General features: G+C 40.9%; 1 protein-coding gene across 1 annotated transcript in view; it reads right to left on the bottom strand.

Annotated features, from left to right (window-relative positions):
• LOC124256887 (laminin subunit gamma-1-like) overlaps positions 1–20,399 on the bottom strand; it is a 99,484-nt gene that overhangs the window by 54,869 nt on the left and 24,216 nt on the right. Inside the window, 1 exon segment of the mRNA XM_046690857.1 lies at positions 1,160–1,461. Coding sequence (XP_046546813.1) covers positions 1,160–1,461 — 302 coding nt within the window.

Here is a 20,399-nt window from a genome sequence, read left to right as displayed (position 1 = left end):
ACAGATCCCACCAGATCTCAAGATATAAGCATTCAGAGATCTCAGCTCTCAAGATAAAAGCATTCACATATCTCCACTCTCTCAAATCCCACCTTTTACTGATACACATCTGAAAGCTGCTCTTAACCCAATTCAGTCACTCACTCGTTTAAATGACATTTACTGCATACTTATGACTGAGTGAATGAGTGCATGATCGAGTGATCGAGTGAGAGTGTTTAGTTTTACGCCGCTTTTAGCAATATTCCAGCAATATCAATGCCAGGGAACACCAGAAATGGGCTTTACACATTTTCTACCCATGTGGGGAATCGAACCCGGGCCTTCGGCGTGACGAGCAAACGCTTGAACCAATACGCTACCTCACCGCCCGTCGTACTTATGACCATCAGGTGTGGATAAATCCTAGAGGCTACAGCATCACAGTAGCAATGCAACCAAGACCACATTACATAGACTAAACTAATGAGGTGATGAGGTGAGGTGAAATTGGGTTTTACTTCGTTCTTGAAAATATTTCGCTCATATGACGACGTGCATGCGTGTGTATGTGCATGTGCGGCTGCTTGTACTAGCCCAGACTGAAGCTGGTTTTATAGTGCTAGCTCACTGAGGTACCATGCCGCAGTGAAGCATGAATACCCCACTCAGACACATTATACTGACTCCGAGCCGACCAATCCTTGTTGTACCCATTAATGCCGAGCGCCAGACAGAGACCAACAAGTACCATATTTTAACGTCTTTTGGTATGACGCGACCGGGGTTTGAACCCGTGACCTTCCACTCTCCAGGCGGACGTTCTAACCAGTACACCACGGAGGCGGTCGACTAAACTAATGCTTAGTCTCTGAATATATACAATTTTGATAGCAACACATAAATCCGTATAAATTGAAAAGGAGCCCCAGTGAGATTGGAAATTCAGAACCTGAGGAAATCTAGACGTTTAGGACTTTGCATTGCAGGGAGGGCTAGACAGTAGGGAACATAGTGTGGTTCAGGGACTGTGAGACAGACTACATTGCAGGGAGGGCTAGGCAGTAGGGAACATAGTGTGGTTCAGGGACTGTGAGACAGGATATATTGCAGGGAGGGCTAGGCAGTAGGGAACATAGTGTGGTTCAGGGACTGAGAGACAGATTATACACAGACATACCTGTAAAACTGGACTGTCTATATATTGATAAGCACTGGGCCTCGCTTCCAGCGTACTGAAGGCCACACTGCCCCCAGTCAGAGGAGATATATCACTGAATTCATCGTTACAGAGTGCTACGGCTTCATTCTCCCTCCGAACAACTGCTCGTCGAGGTAATCCATACGTTCTCTCACATGAAGCGCTATAAAATTGGAATGGGACCCATTCATCGTTATCACTTTTCCTCTTGTATATGGCGAAACTCTCTGGCCTTGGGGAATGGAAGCGTATCCTCACATAGGTAATGTCGTATGTTTTTTCTGAAAGATAAAGAATACAAAATTAAAGACAATATTGATGGTAACATCTTACATGAGAACAACCTGGCCACAGTTGACACTGAAAACATACAATCATAACTAATCAGAATGATATTACCTTATTTAGATTTCTCACTAATACTAATATTCAAAGGTAAATACAAAAACATGCTGTAGACATGAAATAATGAGCAAAGACCTAAGGAAGGGGGAAATGGAAGGAGGCTTTCCATCCCTTGAAGTGAGTGAGTTTAGTTTTACGCTGCACTCAGCAATATTCCAGCTATATGGTGGTGGTCTGTAAATAATCAAGTCTGGGCCAGACAATCCAGTGATCAACAGCATGAGCATCGATATGCGTAATTGGGAACCGATGACATGTGTCAACCAAGTCAGCGATCCTGACCACCTGATCTCATTAGTCGCCTCTTACACAAGCATGGGTTGCTGAAGATCAATTCTAACCCGGACCTTCATGGCAGTCCATCCCTTGGATTCTCCAAAAAGAATCAGGAGATGGGGATTCCCTCTCCATTGGAATACCAGCTTGGCCATAGTGTATTCTTTTCTCCTTGCCTGAAGTCCCCAAGGATGGGTTCAGAATTGGCTCAGAGAGACAAGGATGGATTGGGCCTGCTCTTCCCTGAATCAACTCATAGGGCCAGGGCCTGTTTCACAAAGCTATCGTAGAGCGAAGGTGATTATAGCTCCCATACTTTAGCAAAGACTTACAATAATCGTAGTGCTACGATTGCTTTGTGAAATGGTCCCTTGGTAAACCCTGACTGACTGACAGAGTTTGGTTTTACACCGCTTTTAGCAATATTCCAGTAACATCACGGCGGGGGACACCACAAATGGGCTTCACACATTGTACCCATGTGGGGATTCGAACCCGGGTCTTCGGTGTGACGAGCCAACGCTTTGACCATTAGGCTACCCCATCACCCCCCTGGTCTACCCTGAATCATTGGTAACTATTTTGATTGGTAACTATGTACATGGGAAGACAAGGGTACTGGGTAGCTATTTCACCCTGGAGTCCTCAGTTAGAGACAAGCATGTGAACAAGACAAACTCTGGCTTGAATCCCCACGGGGTCAGAAGGCAAGACTGTGAAACCTAGTACAGAAGTTGTAAGGAAATGTGCAGAGTTCCAGAGAGTCCGCAGTAATTCAGCTTGACATTCCACATATACCATGTGAGTTGTTTCCTTTCAGGCAAGTTTACAAACATGACAACCATGGCCAGCTGTGGATGAGGCAGACATGAGTCAGCCTTAAGATGCTGAGTCTGAAAAACAGACTGGCCACCACCCCTGTCATCAAAACATCAACTCACTGGCCACCACCCCTATCATACACCAACCTACATACATCAAAGGCTCTTAATGCTCTTCAGGGGTAATAGGGACAATGGATGAGAAAAAAAGATTTAGATAATATGTACTCTTGTAGCCTAAATGGTGATCATAAAAACTCCCAATTCAGGTCGTAACTAATGTGATCAATTGTATTCAACTGATATAAAACTAATATAAAGATAGGACTTTATATTTCATTAGTGCACCAAATACCTTAAACAATAAAAAAACCGCACAATTTAAACCATATCACAATTTTGATTTAAATAAAATTGTTTCCAAGACACCTTATTTGAAATCTTCGATAAATCCTTTAAGGAAATGGTTGGAAGTTGAGAGGTGGAAGTCAGCAAGAGTACTTGAAGACAGCTTTGCTGAGTCCTCAGTTATGCAAGTCATAAATCAGACTTGTTTCTTATCTGTCAGAAGCTGTTTTCAAGGTTCCAACACAGGAACATTTGTGCCCTGTGATAGGCTGTTAAAACTGTTAACAGCCCTGATTGGCCTAATTCTCATAGGCTGAACCAGCAAAGGAATTGTGGAGATTTTATACTTTGGGAATGTCAACTGAGAAATATGTGGACACATCTGAAGGTGAAATAGGTTATAAAATGACTAATGGGCTGATCAGAGTCTCATTAAAACTTAGAAGCAAGTTTGAAGACAAAGGCCTTTTTCTTCAGCAACCATCAAAAACCTCTCTGATGATCTGCTTTCAGTCACGGATCAGAATCATAAACCGTAGCAGTTCTACCCATTCATACGAGGAGAATACTCTCAGGTTCATTCCACCTGATTACACTCTATATATTTTCAAATCCTGGGTGGTCTTAAGGGAGACAACTCATCTCCACACTATTAATACACATTCACCAGTGCATTAATGCAGCAGTGCCCAGGAACATCTTATATATTGTATAGATTCTCCTGCCAACAGAAAGCTGTCACTACGAGATTTATACCACAGATGACTGTTACGCAGTTAAACACCAGACATACCCTACTGTTTATCGGTGACTTATCAGCAAGAGTCAGGTGTGAACTGCCCATAGGAATGGAATGCTATTAGATAAATCAATGGTCACTCAAGACCTACAGCAGGTGAGGGCACATTCAGGTGTGCTCATGGGTCTTAAACATTCATCCAGGGCTCATGATAATGTTTTCAGGCACTGCATTTTAAGGGTACATTGAGATTTCTTTGGGATTTCAATACATAAATACTCTCTTGGGTATTTTTATACAACTTCTGGTTTGGATCATTATTTTCTGAACTGGATGAATTTATGTACATGTGATGCCTACATTCGACCAGAATATAGGTACACAAATTGAAAGGGCTACATTTTGGGAAATTACATAATTTCATCATAAGTCACCGTGAAAAGCTAGAAAAGTGCTGATACGGCATAAAGCAATATTCATTCATAATTTAGGGTTTCTGAAAATATTCGGCATATTTGTAGACAATTAGCTGAGAAGCGTTACACTCAGGTGATTTATGTTTCTGGTTCGGGCAGGTATGTAGCTGATCTGGAGTTGTAGTTACCTGAAGCCCTCTCTGTGAGCTGAATGGAAGGGAGGGGAAAACCTGCTGTCACTGCAGGGGACTTCCGTACGTATATTTTTACCAGGCTGCTCAATTATTTCATTATTTATCCAAGTAAATAGGGTGATACTCAGGTGAGGAGCAAGAAGTTATTTCTGTGGGCACACCTGATATTTCAGATTTAGGTGTTGTGATGACCGGTGTGAATAGAAGCTCAAATTATATAGAAACATTGTAACTTATTCCTTGCTCACTTTGTGGGTGAGTTGGGTGGTGTTGGAGTGAGGGTGAGTTCAGCATGGGCAGCTGGAAAACATTTCTAACCCTGGTCTTTATGAACCGTGAGTGAGTGAGTGAGTGAGAGTGAGTGTTGGTATTGGAGTGAGAGTGTGTATCCTGTTTGTTGACTGTTATGATAAGCATGGGCTGCTGAAAAACATTTCTAACCCAGGTTTTCATGGACAGTGAGTGAGTGAGTGAGTGAGTGAGTGAGTGAGTGAGTGAGTTAGTTAGTTAGTTAGTGAGTCTGTTGGTATTGCAGTGAGAGTGTGTATCCTGTTTGTTGACTGTTATGATAAGCATGGGCTGCTGAAAGACATTTCTAACCCCAGGTGTTCCAGGACAGTGAGTGAGTGTCAAAGTACTTCCATAATATCAAAAAGGAGCCAACAATCTAACAGATTGATAACTTTGAGGTAGCGGAGTGATACCGACAAGTGTCTATGGTACCCACCCCCAGGGTACAGCATTGACCTTGCAATCAACCCTCACCATGAGGTCAACACACCTGGTAATCTGCGGTCACATATATCCTCTAACTTGATGAAAATATTTCCAGTACAGATCCCCCCACAAACATGCCTCGACCATGATTCTCTCATTACTAATCGATCTCCGCGTTTAACAGAATGTCTGAACATGAAGGACACCTTGAGGCACAGACTAACAACTAGTCTCTGAAATGAACATATTTTACTGAAAAAAGTTCATAGTATAAAAAAATAAAATATAATGAAAAGGAGACCTGAGACTTTCTTCATTTTCTGAGGAAATTTAGACTCGCGTGGGCTTTCTTGGATATATTTGCTTCAGGGTCTGTGCGACAGACTACTTGAGACATAGTATCAAGCCATTTCATCTTGGAGGGTGTGCTATCTGATGTAGACAGTCGGGTGGGCATACACTGGTGTGTCTTCCCTGCCTTTCTTTGTCAGCAGATAGTGACATACTTGCTGAACTCTGAGAGACAGTCTTGCATTTACATGGGACCGGCAGGTTCTTGGAAGAACAGTGAAAACTAAACTACAAAGAAATGGTCCTCACAAAATTACAAGCTTGAGGGATTCAAACGCTGTAAAATACAACCTCAAAGGCCCCAATTAATTACAGTGAATGACTAAGTTAGGTTTTATGATACTTTTAGCAATCTTTCAAGAACATCATGAGGGGCACAAACAATTAGCTTCACCCATTGTAACAATGCTGGGAATCAAACCCTGAACTTTGGCATGACAGGCAAATGCTTTAACCACTCGGCTATCCCATTCCTTGACCACAAACAATAAATGACACAATCAGGTATACATGTCTTCTGTCCTCTCATGTGACAGGGGGGAGGTGGGGTAGCCTAATGGTTAAAGCGTTGGCTCGTCACGCTGAAGACCCGGGGTTCGAATCCCCACATGGGTACAATGTGTGAAGCCCATTTCTGGTGTCCACCGCCGTGATGTTGCTGGAATATTGCTAAAAGCGGCGTAAAACCAAACTCAGTCAGTCAGTCTCATGTGACAGAATATGGTCATGTCAGCAGTAAAATTGAAATGCTATTTTGTTGTATTTATCTGTCAAAACTCTCTATGATACCGTGGTAACATGACAATACACTGGGGTAGCCTAGTGGTTAAAGCATTCGCTCATCACACTAAAGGCCTTGGTTCAATTCCCCACATGGGTACAATGTGTGAAGCCCATTTCTGGTGACCCCTGGCATTACGAATATTGCTGGAATACTCCCATAAATTTATTATGTTATTACTACACCCAATTCAGGATAATCGCCTTTAAATCTTTATTTTGCATGCTTATCTGATTTTCAGTAACATCAAAAGTTAGATAGTTTGAAAGTTTCTGCATGAGTTATTTTCCTTGAATCAATGTTTTCCAAGCTGCTGAAGTTATGTCTTACACATACACATAAACAGTCTTTCATCTTCACATAAACAGTCTTTCATCTTTATATAAACAGGAACTAGATTTTAATGGATAGAAACCAACTTCATTACTGCAATGGATACAAAATTGGAAGTTGTCTATCCCAAAAAAATCGTTCCTGTTCATCATCCCAGCTTCTAAATGCCACTCAAAGAAATCTATTCATAAATGTTTGATTTATACTAAGTAAACTCTATTACAGTCAGGTTGCGCCCAATCAATTACATGAGATGTCTCCATCTGAGACAGGTAGCTGGGAGCCTGGTATGAGGTGTAGTTGTGCCCCAAGCAGTACGTCTCAATGTGTTTATGAGGCTGGTATCTGACACTATATTTCATGTTGTTGTCAAATGACAGAAGAAACCCCTTGAAGCATCTTCAATATTTCCAGTACGTTTACTTTACTAATTTCATGACAAAACCTTGCAAAAAAGGACATTTACAAAGATCAGAGGTACTGCATAACTCTAGTATCACATAAAATCACATTCACCAAATTTAACACATTCAGCAACACTTTAACGCTTGTAAATAATCAAGTTTGAACCAGAAAATCCAGTGATTGATAATATACTCATGGAAACAAATAAAGGAACACATGAAAATACATGTGTTCCTTTATTCGTTCTCAGAATTTCACCCACACTGCAATACAAAGTTTGTGAAACCTTGAAATGAATAAAGGAACACTTGTACTTCCATGTGTTCCCTTATTTGTTTCCATGAGTATATGAACAGTGACCCACGTCACAGAGTCTGACCACACGATCAATCAACTTGCTGATGGGGGACCTCGTCTAACCCCATAGCCCTGCATGTCAAGGTCCATATGGATTTGTCAAAAAGAGGCATATGTCTAAAAAAAGATATCCGCCTTTGTTATCGATTCTTAAAAAATCTAGATCCAACAAATCCACTATTATCACAACAGTTCTGTTCTACACATGCAAATGAACACATCAACTGCTATTTGAATGAGACAAACAGTCCCTATTTCCTACTATCCGCTGTAATTGTCCAAGTTTTGCCAGCCAGGTCAAGCACCTGTAAATCTACAATCCTCGTGTTTCTATTCTTATCGAAGGAGCAAATGTCCATAGTGTTCAGGCAGTGGCTGTAATTGGCTTTCAGTTCAGCTGGCTTCATGTTCCCCAATACAAAGTCCCCTTTACAGAAGGAGCATAGAAGTTGTTTGCAGGTTAACAGTACTACAATACAGGCAATATATCATGCTACTTCCCTGTGTTGGCTCAGGGCTTCGCACGTTATTGATGGGAGTAAATACATTTTATGATCTTGTTAGTAGAGTTGACCAATATCTTGACATTCTACAACAAGAAGGCGTTGTGAACTCACTGGGCTTTTTACTTCAGACTTGGGACCAAGAACAAAATATGACATTATGAGTGAGTGAGTTTAGTTTTATGCTGCACTCAGCAATATTCCAGCTATATGGAGGCGGTCTGTAAATAATTGAGTTTGGACCAGACAAGCCAGTGATCATAAGCATGAGCATTGGGATATGATGACATGTGTCAACCAAGTTAGCGAGCCTGACCACATGATCCCGTTAGTCACCCTGGGTTACTGAAGATCAATTCTAACCAGGATCTTCATGGGTCATGACATGAATAAAGGAGAGTTCTCGAACACACAAGTGTCAGCTGTTTCAGTTTCAAGCCAACCAACATGCACATTGATGAAATACATTTTAAAACTTGTACGATTCACATGGGCTTGCTATTTCAATGTCCAATGTCAGGATAACACTCTTGTTTCAAGGTTTTTGTGAGTGAGCGAGTTTTAGTTTTATGCCGCTTTTAGCAACATCACGTCAGAGGACGCCAGAAATGGGCTTCACACATTGTACCCATGTAGGAAATTGAACCCAGGTCTTCAGCGTGATGAGCAAACGCTTTAACCACTACGCTACCCCACGCCCCACACTTTGTGAGTGAATGGACTTTATTAGTTAGTGCTAGCACAATGGGATACCATGCCAGTGTTTAACATGAATATACACCATTATGATGACTGAGTCTTCCAGTCCTTGTTCCATCAGTCTTAATGCCGACCACAGTCAGGGTTACAACAAGCACCATATACTAACACCTGTAAACATCTTATGACTTTGCCTGGAGATCAAGCCACTACCTTTCCACTTTACAGGTTTGTGTTAGACCTGTGAAGATCCGGGGTAGAATAGGTCTTCAGCAACCCCTGCTTGCCATAAAAGGCGACTGTGCTTGTCGTAAGAGGCAACTAACGGGATTGGGTGGTCAGGCTCGCTGACTTGGTTGACACATGTCATCGGTTCCCAATTGTGCAGATCGATGCTCATGCTGTTGATCACTGGATTGTCTGGTCCAGACTCGATTATTTACAGACTCGATGCCATATAGCTGGAATATTGCTGAGTGCGGCGAAAACCTAAACTCACTCACTCACAGGTTTGTGTTAAGTATTAGAGGTATGTCATCTACTGGGATTAAACACAAATGCATATGGATTCTATTATTCTGTTTTAGGTATGGTATGGTGTGGTGATTTCATCACTGACCTTTGACCTTGAAGGACAGGAGAGTCACATTGAAGACAAATATGAAAACATGCAATTTAATCCATTCAACCTTCTTCAAAAGGTCAATTAATTGTCAATGTGACATTTTGCCACATCAGTGGAGAAATAATCTTTTCTGTTCATTCAAAAAATAGACTAATTACATGGCAACATTTTACAATTAATTTCTATCAAAGCAGAACAAGTCCATTCAAGCCAGAAATGTGATCTGTACGGCTGATACTATTCCCCTTCCCCTGCATTGCCCTTGGCGTGTGGGACAATATGGCCAACTCTTGACCCTATTTGTCCCTCCTAGGTAGACTCTACCTCCTATAGTCCTCCTCAAAGTCATCCCACCTCCCTGGACACCCCTGTGGTGAATTCTCCCTGACTCCCTCTGTCCTTTATGATTGCTTATTACATGGTGGAACTAGCGGACAGGAAAATACTACACTTCTAATACAAGTCAAAATGGCAGCTAAATGAAGCAGACTGCTTTTGTAGCAGGCACAAATGACAAGGAACAACACTGATGTTGAGGAACCTTTAAGCCATGTTGGACAGGGAATTGTTGGAGATGAAAGAGATTGGTCAGGTGTTAAATTCACATGACAACCAATAGGTGAGAATAGTAGGTTAAAAGCCGTTTCAGGAGAGGTTCAAATGAAACATATTCTATATACTACCATAATCACTCCTATTAACCAATATTTCTTCCATTGACCTTAACAACTTGGGTGGTGCACCATGACAGGAAATGTGACTGAGTGAGTGAGTTGGACTTATGTCACTTTGAGTGAGTGAGTGAGTGAGTGAGTGGAGTGAGTTGGGTTCTAAGCTGCTTTTAGCAATATCCCAGCAACATCACAGTGGGGGACACCAGAAATGGGCTTCACACATTGTACTCAGGGGGGGAATCGAACCCGGGTCTTCGGTGTGATGAGCAAGCGCTTTAATCTCTAGGCTGTCACTTTGAACAGTACTCCAATTATGTCACATTCATCAGAGATGCCAACCCCAAAGTGTTGCAAATAGTAGTGTCAACGATCAAAATTAGTAGTTTGACCATAAAATTAGCAGTCAACTAAATACTTAAAATCATGATGGATTCTGAGAAAGATAATATGACACTAATCAAGAGTAAAGCTTTAATTTCACATACCTCCAACAGCAGATTTCCAAATTACACGTATCAGCATTACATTTCTTCTTGTCTCTTTTTGGTAAAAATGTATTTAATCGACGAAAATGTTTTTGTCTATATATCCGAATTTTAATGAATTTTCTTCAAATTTTGTAGAATTTCTAGTGCAATCGTATTCGCGTAGTTTGAGGCTAAAATTCGTAGCGACTACGATAAAATCATAGAGGATGGGATCTCTGTATTCATGTGTTATGAAAGCCTCAAGTGATGAGGGTCTCCATCTATGGTGTTGAAAAACCTTGAAACATAATCTGGTGAACCAAGTTTCTGGCATGCCCAATGGAAAAAGAGAAATCTTTCAAGAACAATTAGTGCTACTAAACTGCTACTCCCTGAAGTCTGTTTGAATTCACATGGACAAGAAACTTAAACCGAGCATGTTTTAATCCCAGTGTATACCAGTTAACCATTAAGCACTATCCTAATAAGATCAGACAAAGAAAAGATAAAACGCTGTGTTCCCAACAACTGCAATAAGGTTTTCCTAACAACTACTTCTATGTATCTAAGTCGAAATGGTAATCCTTTTATTGCCCAAACCAGAAATCAAAGTGGTTTGTTCTCAGTGTTAGGTAATAATGATCAACAAAAGACGGAGAGGGCGGTGGTCAAGTCTGAAGTGTCTGGAACCAACAATGACCAGCGGTAAGCAGTGATAAGGAGCTTTTGTGGTCAGTACTTTCAACCATGCTGAACACTTGACCCTTCTACTTGATATAGGATTTACATTCTCCTTCTATCAACCGTAGATTACCTAAAGCAATCATAGGATCATGTTCTGATAAGAGTTTTGAAGGTAATTGCTTGCCAGGTATTAAGTCCGTACTTAAAAAGAAATATGCAATCTTCAAAACAGCTAAAAAATAACATACTTCTAAACAAATCTCATAATTTTTAGTTGAAAATTTTGGTCTTTAACAGTGGAACTAGTTGTCAGTTGGATAGCATCATAGATACCATTTGGGACAAAATAGATACAGAGATATACATTCCGGGAAGGATAGAAAAGGAGTGAGTGAGTGAAGTTTTACGCCGCTCTTAGCAATATTTCAGCAACATCATGGCGGGGGACACCAGAAATGGGCTTCACACATTGTACCCATGTGGGGTTCTCAGCTTGATGAGTGAACACCTAACCACTAGCTACCCCGCCGCCCCTGGACAGAAAATGGAAAGTTGCATGTTATTTGTATGTGTTTTAAAGGGTGTTTTCTTGGTACTATAGAGCTCAGAGAAAATACCATTTCAGAGTCAGGTTATGATCCAAAGTAATATTCATTATGAATAGTTATGGTGGTCACAAATAACAACGACCTGCACATAGAATCTATTGAAACCTATCGTTTGACAAGCTGAATTGGTTGTATACTGCCTAGGAAGCTGAGAATGAAAACCAAATGTGCACTTGTCCCTAACCAGATTATAACAAATCCCCATGATGATATATCTAGTGAATGGAATTCGTCTCACAATAAATGAACTCATTATTATGAGATAATCAGCTAGCAGGAGAGTTAACCCAGCTGAGCATGTACGGTAGTATGCCCTGCTTCTACTGCTACTTGACCTGCTCAATGGGGCAAGTAGCCCATGTGATGCACGTTGGAAATGCTTACAATCAACGCCAGTAAACTTACTTACATATGTCGCTTGAGCTGCGATATAATCTGTTGTGGTTATATCATAGCCCATGATTCATTAGAGGCCACTGGTGCAGAACATTTGATCAAGGTGTACAAATCCCTCAAGCTCTAAAGCAACCATGAATAATCTGACACCTAAACAGTGAGAAGGAGAGTGGATGAGAAACGAAGTCTGAAATCACTCACACACATGCTTCATTTATCCTAATGGTATCTGTGTTATTTAAAAACAACAACATGAATCTATCTAGTTTTAACAGGTAACCCTACCATAACATCCTACAATAAACTAAGTTCATATTGAATACGCTTATAACAAACTATGTTTTGGTCCCCGTCAGTTGCTTGCTTAACTGTTTGTTGTTTAAAGGTGCACTCAGCGATATTCCAGCTATATGGTGGCGGTCTGTGAATAGTCGAGTCTGGACCACACAATCCAGTGATCAACAGCATGAACATCGATCTATGCAACTGGGATACAATGACATGTGTCCACCAAGTCAGCGAGTCTGACCACCCGATCCCGTTAGTCGCCTCTTAATAATAATAATAATAATAAATGCATATTTATAATGCGCCCCTTCCACACCCTAAGGCATGCTCAAAGCGCTACAGAATATTTACACTGGAGTGTTTACAGATGAAGTTATACATAATATACTGAGAAAAGGTGCGTTTTAAGTCTGGACTTAAAAATGTCAATTGTGGCAGAGCTTTTAAGGGCACATGGGAGAGAGTTCCAGAGCACAGGCGCGGAGTAAGAGAATGATCGGTGTCCGAAGGATTTCAGTTTGTAGGATGGGATAACCAGTCGGTTTTGTGTGTTTGAGCGCCAAGTTGCGTATGGGGACATACGGATGTAGGAGTTCAGACAAGTAGGAGGGAGCCAAACCATGGAGGCACTTGTACGTCAGACAGAGGATCTTAAAGTCAATTCTGGCCCTAACTGGTAGCCAATGCAGTTCTTTCAACACTGGTGTTATATGGGAACGCTTAGAAGTCTTGCTGATGATGCGGGCGGAAGTATTTTGGATCTTCTGAAGCTTATCAAGGAGTTTAGAACTGAGGTCCGAAGGATGCTGTTACAGTAATCAAGCCTAGATGTAACAAGAGCTCGAACAAGGGCTTGAGTTGCAGCAGTTGTCAGGTATTGCCTAATGTTACCAATGGATCTTAGGTGAAAGTAGCAGGTCCTGCTCAGACGGTTAACATGAGCATCCAGAGTCAAGGAAGAGTCGATGTGGACACCTAAGTCCTTAACCACATCAGAGAATCTGACGCCAGAGTCTGCGACTGTAAGGGTGTCGGTTTTGACCTTGCTGAGTTGTTGCTTTGTACCAATGAGAACTGCTTCTGTTTTTGTGTCATTAAGTTTAAGCATGTTTCCTGTCATCCAGCACTTGATGTCCCATGCATATTCAGCGATGCACTGAAGAGACGTGAGATAGATCTGACAGATGAAATGCTTTCAGGAGCTGGGTGTCATCAGCGTAGGCATGATGAGAAACTGTGTGGTCTGTAGTTATCCTTCCGACATATCCGGTATACAACACAAACAGGACTGGACCAAGGACTGATCCCTGTGGCACCCCACATGTGATTACAGTGCCTTTTGATCTCTCAGTGCCAACAACAACAGATTGCTGTCGGTCAGACAGATAAGAGGTCACCCATTGAAGGGCATGACCTTCAAGTCCGTACTGTTGTGTGAGCCTGGACAAGACAAGCATGGGTTACTGAAGACCAATTCTAATCCGGATCTTCACAGGGAGACAAGCATGCGTTACTGAAGACCAATTCTAACTTGGATCTTCACGGGGAGACAAGCATGGGTTACTGAAGACCAATTCTAATCCAGATCTTTACAGGTTGTCTATAAGGAACTAAAATTACTGGTGCCTTTGTTTTTGTCATATCTGTAGTATGCTGTATATGAAAGAACATACATTTTGTTCATTCACTTCTTTAGTTACTTGGAAAACAATCCAAACAAAATCAGGATATCAAACTTTCCACTATAAACTAACAGTCTGTTCCATCAAAAGTAAACATTATTAACAATCATTCGGACAGCCAATTTTGTATCCTCGCTGATATTTCATGAGTGCAGTTCTTTTAAATGCACTTGTCGGGGGTTACATACACACAGGTATTAGGTCATTCCACTAAACAAATATGATCAAAGAAAAACTGAACCAGATCCTTAAACTTCAAGTCGTCAGCCTGTAGGTGAGGAGTATGTTATATCGCTGTCTGGTTTACCAGCTATGGGATACAAGTATTATACCCCCAGTGTTAGATCTGGCCAACAGCGAGGCAGAAGACACCAAATATTACTTATATCAACATACAGCCTGTGTATATTACTGATAGTGTCCTCATTCACACCAATACTCTTCGCAAATGTCACACAACTAGCCAAGTCAATATTGACAGGGAAATTTGGGGCAATTTGGGGCCTGTTTTAGATGTGTGACACATGCTGGTCTGTGTCTGTGTTATCACTGTCCAGACTGACTAACAGCATCACCACATCCAGTCTGACATACAAGGTCAGCCAGTAAAAACACATATCTGTACGACTGTCACTTTCCTTGAACAAAATGTTTAATGTCAATAAAATCTTCTATTCAAGTCTACATTCCTTATAAAAAGATCTATTGTAAACATAACCCTTTCAAAATATGTGTACTTTGGTGGATATGGGTTTTATTTACCAATGTGTTTATATTGTATAATCATACACAAGGTGGTACAGAATACACAATAGCCTTCTGCCAGTCATCATACTGCTATGCCACTGACTGACACCCGTATCAAGTTGAAGTGTGGAAGTGAGTGAGTCATGATGATTCAGAGTGAGTGAGTGAGTTTAGTTTTATGCTGCTTTTAGCAATATTCCAGCATATTCCACGGCTGGGGACACCAGAAATGGGCTTCACACAATGTATCAATGTGGGGAACTAAACCTGGATCTCAGCGTGACAAGCGAACACTTTAACCACTGGGCTACCTCATCGTCCCTCATTTCAATAACAATTAATGGATACATCTACACATCCAAAGTAACAGAAGAGACGTGGAATGAAAAGAATGTCTTCTGTATACTGTGACTAAAAGCTCATATGAAGTTGTAACGACACACTGTCTCTGGGCACAGGTCACCATGTAAAGGTCAAAGTTCAGTGAGAGTCTGTTGCCCCTGCAATCCCTGATCTTCAATACCTGGCCAGTCCACTTTGATGTAGTATGGTCAACCATGCCTCCTACACCTCAGCAGATTACATTGCCGTATACATGTCAGTCCTCGGAGTCACTTTCATGTCACGGACTTAATGAGGGACGTAAATCAGTTCAAGTTAAGCCCTGTTCAAGCGAACACTTTAACCGCTAGCCCACCCTCCCTTTCCCTTAAACAGAGGAGACAGTGGAAGTAGAATTCACCGTGTCCCTTTCACCACACACCAAAAAAATATTCAGGCTTGCCTACCCCCTTATAAATAAAATAGTAAGATGGGCTAAAAAAAATAGTAAGGCAGGTGCATTTGAAAGTAAGGCATGTTAATGTCAAGAAATAGAGGAAAAACATAGATGATTAAAATCTTAATACAGTTTTTAATGTGGTGCAGATCTAATTAACGTTTTTTTAAAGTCTTTCACTTTGAAATAAACATTACCAGCACTGTAAGATGCAAAGTTTATTTATTTATACTGTTTATGATGCGACTTCTGTTTTTCAGTACTTTATGTACTGTAAATGACTCTGTAAATAGCATGGGCATGCCTATATCTAGTATTCTACCATAAATTTGTAGAAGTTGTAAGGAATTTCAGTATGATCGTATGGTCAGAAAAAGAACAACAAGTCGTTTTAAAATTAATAATCAACCAGGATCAGTTGACTGACTGAGATCCAAGTTTTGAACTTAAAATTAGAAAAAGAACAACAATTTTTTAAATAATAACAACAAATCAGTTGACTGACTGAGTTTGGTTTTACGCCACTTTTAGCAATATTCCAGCAACATCACAGCAGGGGACACCAGAAATGGGCTTCACACATTGTGCCCATGTGGGGATTCTAACCCGGATCTTTGGAGTGACGAGCCAACACTTTAACCATTAGGCTACCCCACTGCCCCCAAATCAGTTGAATAAAGACAGCAATATACATATAATATATAACCTTTGTGTCATCCTACATATTGTTCATGTAGATAGCTAACTGTATAGTTATGTCCATGTGAATATACGTACTGTATTGTAAGACGTTGCTATGGGCCTCTATGTAAGCAATGAAAACAATAGAACAATTGTTGCCATGATCTGTGTGAATTACGGAAAACAGTCTCTCCCTTATAAGTGTCCAAGTGGGTAATGTAATAAGCTATAAAAGAAAGTCAGAATAAAGATGTGTTCATGTAATAGAAGCAGTCTCATCTGTGATATATCATCCAGCTGTTGGAAGGAGGTTAGATGTGGGCCAAGATAGTGGTGTTTGAAGTTACCAGGGTACGTTCCATGATCAGACCCTGGACCAGCCATTACCCTCCACTGTACCATGGTGGCAGCTGATGATTAACATTTTACTAAGAGTGAGTGAGTTCAGTTTTACGCCGCTTTTAACAATATTCCAGCTATATCACGGCGGGGGACACCAGAAATGGGCTTCACACATTGTACCCATGTGGGGAATCGAACTCGGGTCTTCGGCGTGACGAGCGAACGCTTTAACCGCTAGGCTACCCCACCGCCGACATTTACTAAGAAGTTAAAGGTCTGATTGTTTCACGTTACTATCGGCAATCGGTTTTGCCACAGCAATATACACAAAGAACTAAATTCAGCACCCCTGCATTTTTGCAATGATAGGTTTTCAACACTTACATAAAACTTCTCAGGGTGACCACATGGAAACACATGAATTTTTCTGACCCGAATGATCCTTTGACTTATAAAAAACAACAATATGATTGAAATCCATGTTGATTTTATGATAATTGCTCATTTTAAAAAAACCCACTGATTTTCATACAAAACTTTGTCTGCCGTACAAGTATGTCCCTGGAATGTTTGATGTTGAATTTACTGGTGAATGTGAACATTCAAAATGTCATGTTGCGTGTCTTACACGATTCAAGGTCAATACCGAGTGTAAACTCCATGTGACTGTATGACAGCCAGCACTCTCCTCCTCATACCAAGTGTCAGCCTCCTGATCCTCTGAGGGGCCAGTATACAGAGGGGCTGTCCCTATGAAAGACTGGTATCCTTGTGTTCTTTGGTTATCTTGAGTAAGTGAGTTTAGTTTTACGCCACACTCAGCAATATTCCAGCTATATGGCGGCGGTCTGTAAATAATCAATTCTGGACCAGACAATCCAGTGATCAACATAATGAGCATCAATCTACAACAATTGGGATACGATGACATGTGTCCACCAAGTCAGCGATTCTGACCACCCGATCCTGTTAGTCGCCTCTTACGACAAGCATGGGTTGCTGAAGATCAATTCTAACCAGATCTGCACAGGTATTGGTTATCTTGACTTGCCTACTGTAGACACAGACTTGCATCAGATCCATAGATATATATTAGCTAAAGTTGTAATTATGGATTATTCAAACACAATACAGGTTGTCCCTATAACAAACTGGCATCCTTGTACCCGTCTGGTTATCAAAACTTGCCTATTACTAGGATAGATTTACTATATATCCATGGATTCAGAACAGACTTGGGGCCAGGCTGCTCCGACACACATCTGTCACTGCTGCATTTGTGTTCAATACCAATACACTTTGTTCGTAAATCCAGTATCATTTAGTTCATTCCACATTTTGACTCGAGTCACGTGTTTCAAGGAAACTTTGACACCTGACTGTAAACATTTACTTTAAAAGATTGGGTATGATTTATAGATCGAACCTTTCTGAATGTTGAAAGACGCACTTGTAGATTATGAGACCCAGACACTGGGATAAAAACCACAGACCACAGCCACTATGTCATGACACAGGTAGGTGAACGACCAGCTCGACTGACCCACTTTTACCTGTGTGTACATTGTTAACGTTCCTATATATAGCGGTAACACTGACGTAAGGCCGAGTCACAACTGGGTTTACAAGTATTTGCCAGGACAAATATCAGCTTACATAAATAAACATACATTTCATAGAATATGCCCTTTCTCTGTAGTCATCATTTGGCAGTCAGGCCTTGTCCCACACCAGATTACACAAAATGCTCATTTTCGTACAAAGCACTTGTATAGAAACAAGGTTTAATCATGGACACTGCGAACGATTTGCAAAACACCTAGGTTGAATCCACTTAATCTCATCAACCCTTTTAAAAACAAAAGATAAAGAATGTGTCACCTGTAATCACATAACCGTCCATTGAAACATTAAGGCTGAAACTTTTCAAGGGTCGGGAAAACATTTTCAGCCCAGTCTAGATGTTAGTGCATGCACAGACAACTGTTTCTGCTTAATTAGGGCATATAGTAACAGCTTCATTAATACAAATCATTAATGAGTGTCAGTAGAGTAAAGGAATTTGGTTTTATCGATATCAGTGAAACAAGCCAGGACTGCCACTTTGGCAGAGCACACTCCCCCTTTAAGAGGTGTTTATCATAGTATTAATGTCAAAATGATAGATTAAAGGATACTAAAGATTTTAACATGGTAGCTACTATCTTTACAGGTCCTGTGACCCATTTAGTTTCAATCAATGACCAGGATTCACCACAACATAATCAAAATTCATGTCTTGCATTAAGAGGAGTGTGTATTAAAACCTGTAGCTCAGGTGTATGAAATTATTTTTGTCAATGCTCCTGATAAATATGTCACTATATCAGATTTTCTGCTAGAAATGCTGTCATAAAGTCAGGAAGAACCACATAAAAGGAGCTTCACAGAGCACGAAACATGACTTCATGAGGCTAGAAAGAAGGCAACATGTCCCATCTCGGATGAGCACGGTTGTGTGGGTGGGTGGGTGTACACGTAATCTGAATCATTTCCTGTCAGGAGGCTGCGCTGACATTGAAAACTGACTCAAACAGGACTGAATTCCAGCTTAAGTTATGATATACCATTCAAAAAATTAGGGGATATTCAATTTTGGGAGGATACCACTAGCCAGTGCCAATGCATATGAGAAAAAGTCATATATATCCATACAGATGAAACATTTCCAAAGGAATGGAATAAATTGTCACAGTTTCCCTCAATTTCTCTTCATCGTCTGTTTCCTCCTTGGCTTCATCATTTGTATTTATCAATCTTGTAAATCCAATATCCCCTACTTTTTTTCAATGGTATATGTGTCCATGGGCAACATCACAATGATGTGAGTGAATGAGTGAGTGAGTGTGTGAGTGTGTGAGCCAGCCAGTAGGTATGAATGATTAGGTGGAGAATGGGTGCTTGAGTAAGTAATTGGTGCATGAGTGAGTGAACTGGTGCATGAGTGAGTGAATTGTGCATAAATGAGTGAATTGTGCATGAGTGAGTGAATTGTGCATGAGTGAGTGAATTGTGCATGAGTGAGTGAACTGTGCATGAGTGAGTGAGCTGGTGCATGAGTGAGTAAATTGGTGCATGAGTGAGTGAACTGGTGCATGAGAGTGAATTGTGCATGAGTGAGTGAACTGGTGCATGAGTGAGTGAATTGTGCATGAGTGAGTGAATTGTGCATGAGTGAATGAGTGAGTGAACTGTGCATGAGTGAGTGAGCTGGTGCATGAATGAGTGAAAGAATGAGTTGGCTTTTACACAGCTTTAGTACTCCAGTTAGATTGTACCACATCAGCTTGATGTTGCCTCATATATTCCTCTTTGGAAAAATATTGGAGCATGCAAAATACAATGATCTGAAAATCCCATACAAAAGGTGGATAACAATCTCCTGATCAATTCTCTGGGGGTAAAATATGTACCAAATAAGAACTCTGGCCTCCCACACATAAAACCCTCCATCTCACAAGCGTGTGTCCAAATCTCTGTTGACCACAAACAATGGCCATCTGTTGATCAAGCCTTTGATGACCTGGTATCAAAACATCATACCTGTCTGTTATGTTTATTTCTCTGGAGTAGAGCAAATCGATGTGACGTTAACTTGACCCATATCCCTCGGCATCATGGGAAGTGATACAGATACACGACCTTCACCTTTCCATGTGATGTTTTCTTAAGACTTCCCACATCACATTCACACATAGTTCATCTTGTATAAACTTTTATCATAATTTCTGCTATTCAATACGCTGATGAAATACGGAGGAATCTAAGGCGAGGAAACATGAGCATTCCATCGCCTCGCACACAGTCTGTGGGGTCAGAGGCCCAGATAAGCTGCGTATCCGGGTAAAATACGCATAGAATTA

Source organism: Haliotis rubra, unplaced genomic scaffold (assembly GCF_003918875.1).
Source record: "Haliotis rubra isolate DU_JTF1 unplaced genomic scaffold, ASM391887v1 Scf642, whole genome shotgun sequence".
Taxonomy (NCBI): domain Eukaryota; kingdom Metazoa; phylum Mollusca; class Gastropoda; order Lepetellida; family Haliotidae; genus Haliotis; species Haliotis rubra.
The sequence above is the reverse complement of the archived record's forward strand: the minus strand, read 5'-3'. Positions and strand labels throughout refer to the sequence as shown.